Source organism: Palaemon carinicauda, chromosome 15 (assembly GCF_036898095.1).
Source record: "Palaemon carinicauda isolate YSFRI2023 chromosome 15, ASM3689809v2, whole genome shotgun sequence".
Lineage (NCBI taxonomy): Eukaryota > Metazoa > Arthropoda > Malacostraca > Decapoda > Palaemonidae > Palaemon > Palaemon carinicauda.
Window position 1 is genome coordinate 127,484,182 of NC_090739.1, and position 10,000 is coordinate 127,494,181.

Here is a 10,000-nt window from a genome sequence, read left to right on the forward strand (position 1 = left end):
AGGGTGGTCTGTGGTACCCTAGCAGTACCAACCAAACTCAGCTGAATCCCTCGTCAGGCTGGGAGGAGCGAAGAGAAGAAAAGTCCCCCCTTTTTTATGTCAGTTACCCCCAAAAATTGGAGGAAGGGCCTTGGTAAACAGATGGATCTTTTTCAGAGCGAAACAACTGATGTAAATGCCCAATAGATGGCGATAAAATCTTCAAACCTGAATGGCTATACGTGTGGAACAGTTAGAACCAATCCCATTCGTGTGCTACTGATTTAGTAAAAGATCGAGACAGTAAATGCGGCTTCTATAAAGAATGGGAGATTTCCAATCACCTACCCATCTCTCGATAACGTTTCTTATCCTCCGGACAGAAAGCAATAGGATCTGTGTTCAAGGTGATTTCCTAGATGAAAGACACTCCTTAGGATTCTTTCTTTCTTTGTGTCGGTCTAGATATTCCAGTGGATTGTCTTTCAACCTTATGGAACAAAAGGGAGTCCCCTCCCCCCCTGTATCTCTCTCTCTCTCTCTCTCTCTCTCTCTCTCTCTCTCTCTCTCTCTCTCTCTCTCTCTCTCTCTCTCTGCTTTGAAACTGGAAGCAAGTATTTCACTTTCTATTCCTTTGCCCTTTTTTATATTTTTTGCCATTTTGTTACAACATATTTCTTCTGTTCTTTACTTCGAAATAAAGAAAATATATCTCTTATGGCTATAGTAGCATAAATATTATGTTCTAACAATAACACGGATCTGATTCATATTAGAAAGAGGTATTATCTTACGCTCATATTAATCCCATAAACTCCAGAGAAATTGAGGGGAGAGCCGTTACAAAGTGTCCAATCGAAGAGATATAGACAGTGTTACTGATGCTTTAGTTAACGCTTTAAAACTTATGATAGCAAAGTGTTATCTTATCTGATTTCAAGATAGAATGGGATAAAAGTAAAGATGGAGAATTTCATTATTAATCTATTTATGATAAAAGCAAAATAAGTTAATTACAATAATAAGAATAATCTTAGAAGCTTTGCACTTATCTATAAGACGATAGTGCCCGCAAACTTCTTTTGCGGAGTGATCAATTAGGAACCAGGAACCAGATTTATTATAGTTCATGAAATCATTATAATCATTATTATTATGAAATTTATTACATACTTTTTCTAGCAACTGTTGATATATAAACAACGTTTAATGTTATTGTTTCCTTGTTCTCAGGTGGTCGAAGTGACGGGAAGAAATGTAATTCGAAGAAAGAAGAGCTGGATGTTTGCCTCACACATGTGGCGCCCATGATGCCCAAGAGTGGTCTACCTCATACGAGATCTGAGCTGAACAATATGTGCAAGTGAGAACCAGCTGTATTCTCTTCCTTTTTATACCCACCCACATGTGTGTATATACACACAAACACTCATACATATATATATATATATATATATATATATATATATATATATATATATATATATATATATATATACTATATATATACATATATATATATATATAATATATATATATACATATATGTATATGTATATATATATATATATATATATATATATATATATATATATATTTATATACACACAAAAAATATATATATATCCTTATATGTATATGTATATATACACACACACACACACACACACACACACATATATATATATATTATATATATATATATATATATATATAATATATATATATATATATACGCACAGCATATATTTGTGTGTGTGTAATATATATATATATATATTATATATATATATATATATATATATATATATATATATATATATGTATATACAGCATATATATATATATATATATATATATATATATATATATATGTATATACAGCATATATATATATATATATATATATATTATATATATATATATATATATATATATGTATATACAGCATATATATATATATATATATATATATATATATATGTATATACAGCATATATATATATATATATATTATATATATATATATATATATATATATATATATACATATATATATATATATATATATATATATATATATATATATATATAAAGTCCTCACATTTTTATCAATAGCATGTTGGAAAATGACAGGAGAATTGAGAGGAAAATAGAATTATGAGATATAATCTATAAGAAAAATATATCTGGTGGTAGTAAAGAGAAGCGAGAGACACCAGTGAAAGAATGTGAGATTACTTTTGAGTGGAGAAAACGGAAAGTGAATATTGGTAAGAGTAAGGTTATGAGTGCAAATATAGGCTGTGGAAAATAATATAGTTGATAATTTTCTTAGGCTTAGGTATAAATGATTGTGGTAAGAGAAAAGGCGAATTATAGAATAACTAGCACAAAAAGACCATAAACAGACAGAATTGGACTAACAAGTCTGAGGCCTTTGTCCTGCATTTGACTAATCATGGATGATGATCAGGAAAACGAGTAATAAATCCAAGAATAAAATCTGCAGATATAAATTGACATAAAAAGACCATAAACAGACGGATGTGGACTAACATGTCTGAGGCTTTTGTCCTGCATGGAGTGACAAAGGAAGATTTATCTTTGGAAAATGTTTTTAAAAGGACATATCTAAAGAAGCAATGTTTGTGATGTAAGAAAGTGTTGAGCCAATTCTCCTTTACGAAACTGATGCTAAAGAATGGATGAAATGAAAATAGCTAAACCTTGAGAAAAATTAAACCGTTTACGCACAATAAGTTTAGTATAAATTAATGAAAGTTTGAGATAGGCCTATGTGAAGTAATAAATGAAGGGATTTTGAAAAATGCCATAGGCGTTTTTATCGAAAATGGGAAGGAATAGGTTAATGAAAAAACACGAATAGTTCAAAAGAATTAAGATGAAGAACGTATTAGATTAAAACGGCAATTAATTGGTAAGGAGTTGTATTAAAATGATTATTAATATTAAAATGATTAAGATTATTATCATTAATAAAATTATCAAAATTATCATTATTGTTAAAATTATTTGAATTATTATTCCTATTAATATTATTGAAATTAGTATCATTAATAAATTATTAAAATTATCATTATCACTATTCAGGCGTTGAAGCTTATAAAACAGATATGAGATCAGCAGCTTGTGTTTAGTAACCTCATAATAAAAACTCCAACATTTAATTTCTCATTCAATAATACACTAACGGAAATTCTTGTACATTACATCGTAGATATATAAAAAAAACAACATTTCAAAGTTCAAATATTGTTATTATCGTTATTATCAAAAAGCTTTTATTACTCATATATTTTCTGGAAATATCTGGTAACAAAATGACCCCACCTAAAACATTGCAATGTCCATTATTATTATTATTATTATTATTATTATTATTATTATTATTATTATTATTATTATTATTATTATTATTATTATTATTAAAAATAAATCTTGCTTTAGTGTCTGAAAATATCTTGGTAATAATATGGCACCACAACATCTTCAATGTCCATTATTGTTATTGTCATTTATTATTAAATATCTCTCTTAGTCTAGTGACTCAAAATAATCTGGTAACAAACATAACGCCAAAACTTTTTCAATGTCTATTATTGTTATTAACAATTATTATTAAAACTCTCTCTTAATTTAGTGGCTGGAAATATCTGGCAACAACATGAACCCCAAAACATTTCAATGTCTATTTATTGTTAATTATCGTTATCGTTAATCATTAAAAAATATTTCCTCACTTTATATTGTCTGAAAATATCTGGCAACATGACCCCAAAACATTTCAAGGTCCATTATTGCTGTTATCGTTATTATTATTAAAAATATTTTCTCACTTTATATTGTCTGAAAATATCTGGCAACATTACCCCAAAAAAATTTCAGTGTCCATTATTGTTATTATCGTCATTATTATTAAAAATATTTCTCACTTTATATTGTCCTGAAAATATCTAGCAACAACATAACACCAAAACATTTCAATGTCCATCATTGTTATTATCGTTATTATTAAAAATCTCTCTTAGTTTAGTGTATGAAAACCTCTGGCAACAACATGACACCAACTAAGCCCCAACACAATGTCAAATTGCAAAGTGTCACCAGACTGTTATCAAGCCTGCTAGAGCTAATTTCCGGATGCCAGAATACTTCAAATCAATCAATCAATCTTCTCTCAAGGGGTTAACTACTGCACTGTAATTATTCAGTGGCTACTTTCCTCTTGGTAAGGGTAGAAGAGACTCTTTAGCTATGGTAAGCAGCTCTTCTAGGAGAAGGACACTCCAAACTCTAGTCTTGGGTAGTGCCATAGCCTCTGTACCATGGTCTTCCGCTGTCTTGGGTTAGAGTTTTCTTGCTTGAGGGTACACAATTCTATCTCATTTCTCTTCCTCTTTTGTTAATGTTTTTATAGTTTATATAGGATATATTCATTTTAATGTTACTTTTTTAAAACATCTTATTTTTCCCTGTTTCCTTTCCTCACTGGGGTATTTTCCCCTGTTGGAGCCCTTGGGCTTATAGCATCCTGCTTTTCCAACTAGGGTTGTAGCTTAGTAAGAAATGATAATAATAATAATAATAATAATAATAATAATAATAATAATAATAATAATAATAATAATAATAATAACAATTTGGTTTCCGGCAGGGCTTTTAAAGGCGGGATGTCCTGCGTGGACAGATACACGGCCAGCTGTTTGAGTCCGACGGAGAGGATGGAATTGGAGATGCACTTGAAAGGAGCGAGATCCTTTCTGGCCTTCCTGTGCGATGATCCTATTTTCCAAAAAGGTAAGTTCACGAATAGGATATATATATTTCAGTAACTTAAAAAAGTTACGAAAACTTTAAGGACATATTTCATTAAACAATTTGCTTAAGTTCACGAATGGAATATATATTTCAGTAACTTAAAAAGTTACGAAAAGTTTAAGGAAACATTTCATTGAACAATTTCATTTCACAATATATTACTATTTTATGAAATATATACTGTTAAAAAATTGTCACAATATATTACTATTTGATGAAATATATACACTGTTAAAAATTGGCATTAAAAAAAACGGTAAATATCTGGCAACATTTATTCCAGGATTTTAACCGTTTTAATAACGGTTGTATTCACGTAAAAGAGTGATATTACGGTCACCAACCCGTAAAATATGATAACAAAGGAAGGTAAAATTACGGTCCCCTGTATTTTACTGAAATACGGTTGAGAACAGTATATTTTTACGGAGAATTTCTGATAAAAAATACGGGTTTTTTCTGACAGTAAAGACATGAAGCGTAAATTAGTACAGAGTTCAAATTGGTCGAATAACCCGAACGGAAACAGATTTATCTAATATGAGAATCGACTTTTAATAGGTGGTCGGAAGTCGAAGAAAATACACTGTTAAAAAAACCGTAATTTTAACCGGAAATTCTTCGTAAAAATCTATTGTTCTCAGCCGTATTTCAATAAAATACAGGCGACCGTAATTTTACCCTACTTTGTCATAATCTTTAACGGGTTGTTGACCGTAAAACCACTCCTTCACGGCAATATATCCGTTTTTAAAACGGTAAATGCCTGGCAAGATTAATGCCAGAATTTTTAAAATTTTTTAAGCAAATATTTAACAGTGTATAATATCTAACAGTGATAATACATATTTTAATAACTTAAATACTTTTCAAAATATTACATATCAATTACAAATAAAAAAAAAAATTCCCTAAATTAAATTTCCAGGGGCAAAGTTTTTCCCATATCTTGGTCATAAACTCGTGAAGAGGCGATATGTCATTTTTTATATCTGCTATGATAAGGAAAATATTTTTTTAATCTTTTGTCATTTCACAAAATCTATGACCAACAATTCTATAATAAATAAAACATTAAAAGAACTCAATATTCTTAAGAACCAGTTCTTCTCTAGTCGCTGATTGGTTGGACAAGATAACTCTAACCAATCAGCGATCAGGAAACTTTTCCGAGCTAAAAGGGCACCCCTGCGAGTCGGTGTAAATCTGCCTCGCTAAAAAAAATTGACTAGAGTACACTAGGGTTGCGGTGGCCGATGTGTTAACCTGCCTGACTGGTGAACACCAGACTGGGGTTCAAGTCCCGCTCAAACTCGTTAGTTCCTTTGGTCGCTGTAATCTCACCATCTTTGTGAGCTAAGAATTGGGGGGTGGTGGTGTTTGGGGGAGCCTATAGGTCTATCTGCTGAGTCATCAGCAGCTAATACCTTGCCCTCCTTGGTCCTAGCTTGGGTGGAGGGGGGGGGGGGGGGCTTGTCCTGCTTGCTAGGGCAATGTCACTGTCCCTTGCTTCTGCCATTCATGAGCGACCTTTAAACCTTTAAATTAAAGACCACCGATATTCTTCGTTCTTATCGTTGCTTCGTAGCAATCTCGAAATATATGACCTTCATAGATAGTAAATTTTCTGTTGCTTTTATAAAGCTGAGAATTTTTTCGTGATAAACTGTAACATAACATTATTAATGCTAGGCATATCTCTCTCACACGTACATGCACATATTTATAATGTATATATATGTATATATATATATATATATATATATATATATATATATATATATAATTCATTTTTTTACATATATACACACATATATACAGTATATATACTATATATATATATATATATATATATATATATATATATAAATACAATATATTTATATATATATATATATATATATATGTATATATATAAATATATATACATATATATAATGACAATTCATACTGCAAGCTATATATCCGTACACTATTATTATTATTATTATTAGTAGTAGTAGTAGTAGTAGTAGTAGTAGTAGTAGTAGTAGTAGTAGTATTGCTGTTATTACTATTATTATTATTATTATTATTATTATTATTATTATTATTATCAGTATCATTATTACTGCCCTTGGTTTTGATATCATTATCAATATCATCACAATCACACCATGTCAGTTGACACTGATATTTTCATGAAAATGGGAAAACAGAAGTGAGACACACTGCTATCATGACACGTTTGATTGACAAGTGACTGACATGTCTATGAATACATTCCTCTTTCCTGTAACAACGTAGCACCGGTGTGAATTCGAAGGTATTTATAGCCCACTCGTAATATACATAGGTATTCAGTTTTTATTCTTGCCAGTGTATACATAGATTATACATATGGAAGAGTGAAAAGATGATATTTGTTTCGTCAATTATTTCTAAATTAACGATATTAATTTTTTTAAAGATTTGTGAAAATGAAACTTGGGTGTCAGGGGTTTGAAAATAGTGTGTGTGGAGTTTTCAAAGACACTAGAAGAGTTGGAAGACCCAGGCCTACATGGCTGAGGACTATGAATCCCGAAGTAGATGATGAATGGAGAAGTATAGAGTTAAAATCTCACGATAGAGACGACTGACGAAATCTAACCGAGGCCCTTTGCGTCAATAGGCGTAGGAGGAGATGATGATAATCATTGAATATACATAAGGAAGAGTAAAAAAAAAATATATATATTTTCTAACATTCATTTTTTAATTTAACGATATTCATTTTTTAAAAAGAACTATAGAAAAGGAAAAAGTAAAAAAAAATCTTTTCTGACAATCATTTCATAATTTAACGATATTCATTTTATTAAAGAACTGTGAAAAATTAAACTTGGGTGACGGGTTGGAAAATAGTGTGGGAAGTTTTCAAAATCATTCGGAAACAGACCTATCAAACCATGGAACGTTAGAGTCAATGATGTCCTATATTGCATGAGTTCCCTTTGCAATAACGTGAGCGGTAAAAGAACGAAAGCAAAATGGAAAAATGTCATGGATGAATAAAAACCTTTTTTTTTTTTTGGAATTGTTTCTGGCATGCAATCACTCTGGATGAGGATGGGGGGGGGGGCCTTAGTGATGGTTGCAAAATAGAATTTGCTAAAAAAAAAAAAAAAATAGATTTAAGCCTTTATAAACAGGACACGATATTTTTGAGACGTCTTTTATGTATGGAGGTGCACTGTACACAAATACATGAATTCACCAAGTCATCTACCTACAAAATTCCTTACTTTTTCAACAGATTACCTACAAAATCCCTTACTTTTTCCCACAGAATACCTACAAAATCCCTTACTTTTCCCACAGATTACCTACAAAATTCCTTACTTTTCCCACAGATTACCAACAAAATCCCTTACTTTTCCCACAGATTACCTAAAAAATCCTTTACTTTTCCCACAGATTACCTACAAAATCCCTTACTTTTCCCACAGATTACCTACAAAATCCCTTACTTTTACAACAGATTACCTACAATATCCCTTACTTTTCCCACAGATTACCTACAAAATCCCTTACTTTTACAACAGATTACCTATAAAATCCCTTACTTTTACAACAGATTACCTACAAAATCCCTTACTTTTCCCACAGATTACCAACAAAATTCCTTACTTTTCCCACAGATTACCTACAAAATCCCTTACTTTTCCCACAGATTACCTACAAAATCCCTTACTTTTCCCACAGATTACCTACAAAATTCCTTACTTTTCCCACAGATTACCTACAAAATTACTTACTTTTCCCACAGATTACCTACAAAATTCCTTACTTTTCCCAGATTACCAACAAAATCCCTTACTTTTCCCACAGATTACCTAAAAAATCCTTTACTTTTCCCACAGATTACCTACAAAATCCCTTACTTTTCCCACAGATTACCTACAAAATCCCTTACTTTTCCCACAGATTACCTACAAAATCCCTTACTTTTACCACAGATAACCTACAATATCCCTTACTTTTCCCACAGATTACCTACAAAATCCCTTACTTTTACAACAGATTACCTATAAAATCCCTTACTTTTACAACAGATTACCTACAAAATCCCTTACTTTTCCCACGGATTACCAACAAAATTCCTTACTTTTCCCACAGATTACCTACAAAATCCCTTACTTTTCCCACAGATTACCTACAAAATCCCTTACTTTTCCCACAGATTACCTACAAAATCCCTTACTTTTACAACAGATTACCTACAAAATCCCTTACTTTTCCCATAGATTACCTACAAAATCCCTTACTTTTCCCACAGATTACCTACAAAATCCCATACTTTTCCCACAGATTACTAACAAAATCCTTTACTTTTCCAACAGATTACCTACAAAATCCCTTACTTTTCCCACAGATTACTAACAAAATCCTTTACTTTTCCCACAGATTACCTACAAAATTCCTTACTTTTCCCACAGATTACCTACAAAATCCCTTACTTTTCCCACAGATTACCTACAAAATCCCTTACTTTTACAACAGATTACCTACAATATCCCTTACTTTTCCCACAGATTACCTACAAAATCCCTTACTTTTCCCACAGATTACTAACAAAATCCTTTACTTTTCCAACAGATTACCTACAAAATCCCTTACTTTTCCCACAGATTACCTACAAAATCCCTTACTTTTCCCACAGATTACCTACAAAATCCCTTACTTTTCCCACAGATTACCTACAAAATCCCTTACTTTTCCCACAGATTACCTACAAAATCCCTTACTTTTCCCACAGATTACCTACAAAATCTCTTACTTTTCCCGCAGATTACCAACAAAATCCCTTACTTTTCCAACAGATTACCTACAAAATCCCTTACTTTTCCCACAGATTACCTACAAAATCCCTTACTTTTCCCACAGATTACCTACAAAATCCCTTACTTTTCCCACAGATTACCTACAAAATCCCTTACTTTTCCCGCAGATTACCAACAAAATCCCTTACTTTTCCAACAGATTACCTATAAAATCCCTTACTTTTCCCACAGATTACCTACAAAATCCCTTACTTTTACAACAGATTACCTATAAAATCCCTTACTTTTACAACAGATTACCTACAAAATCCCTTACTTTTCCCACAGATTACCAACAAAATTCCTTACTTTTCCCACAGGTTGCCTACAAAATC

At 31.3% G+C, this 10,000-nt stretch overlaps 1 protein-coding gene across 1 annotated transcript in view; it reads left to right on the forward strand.

Annotated features, from left to right (window-relative positions):
- Window positions 1-10,000, forward strand: part of LOC137654387 (uncharacterized) — a 32,547-nt gene that overhangs the window by 19,610 nt on the left and 2,937 nt on the right. The window contains exons 2-3 of the mRNA XM_068387988.1: window positions 1,213-1,342; window positions 4,658-4,800. Coding sequence (XP_068244089.1) covers window positions 1,213-1,342; window positions 4,658-4,800 — 273 coding nt within the window. The remainder of the gene's footprint in view (window positions 1-1,212; window positions 1,343-4,657; window positions 4,801-10,000) is intronic.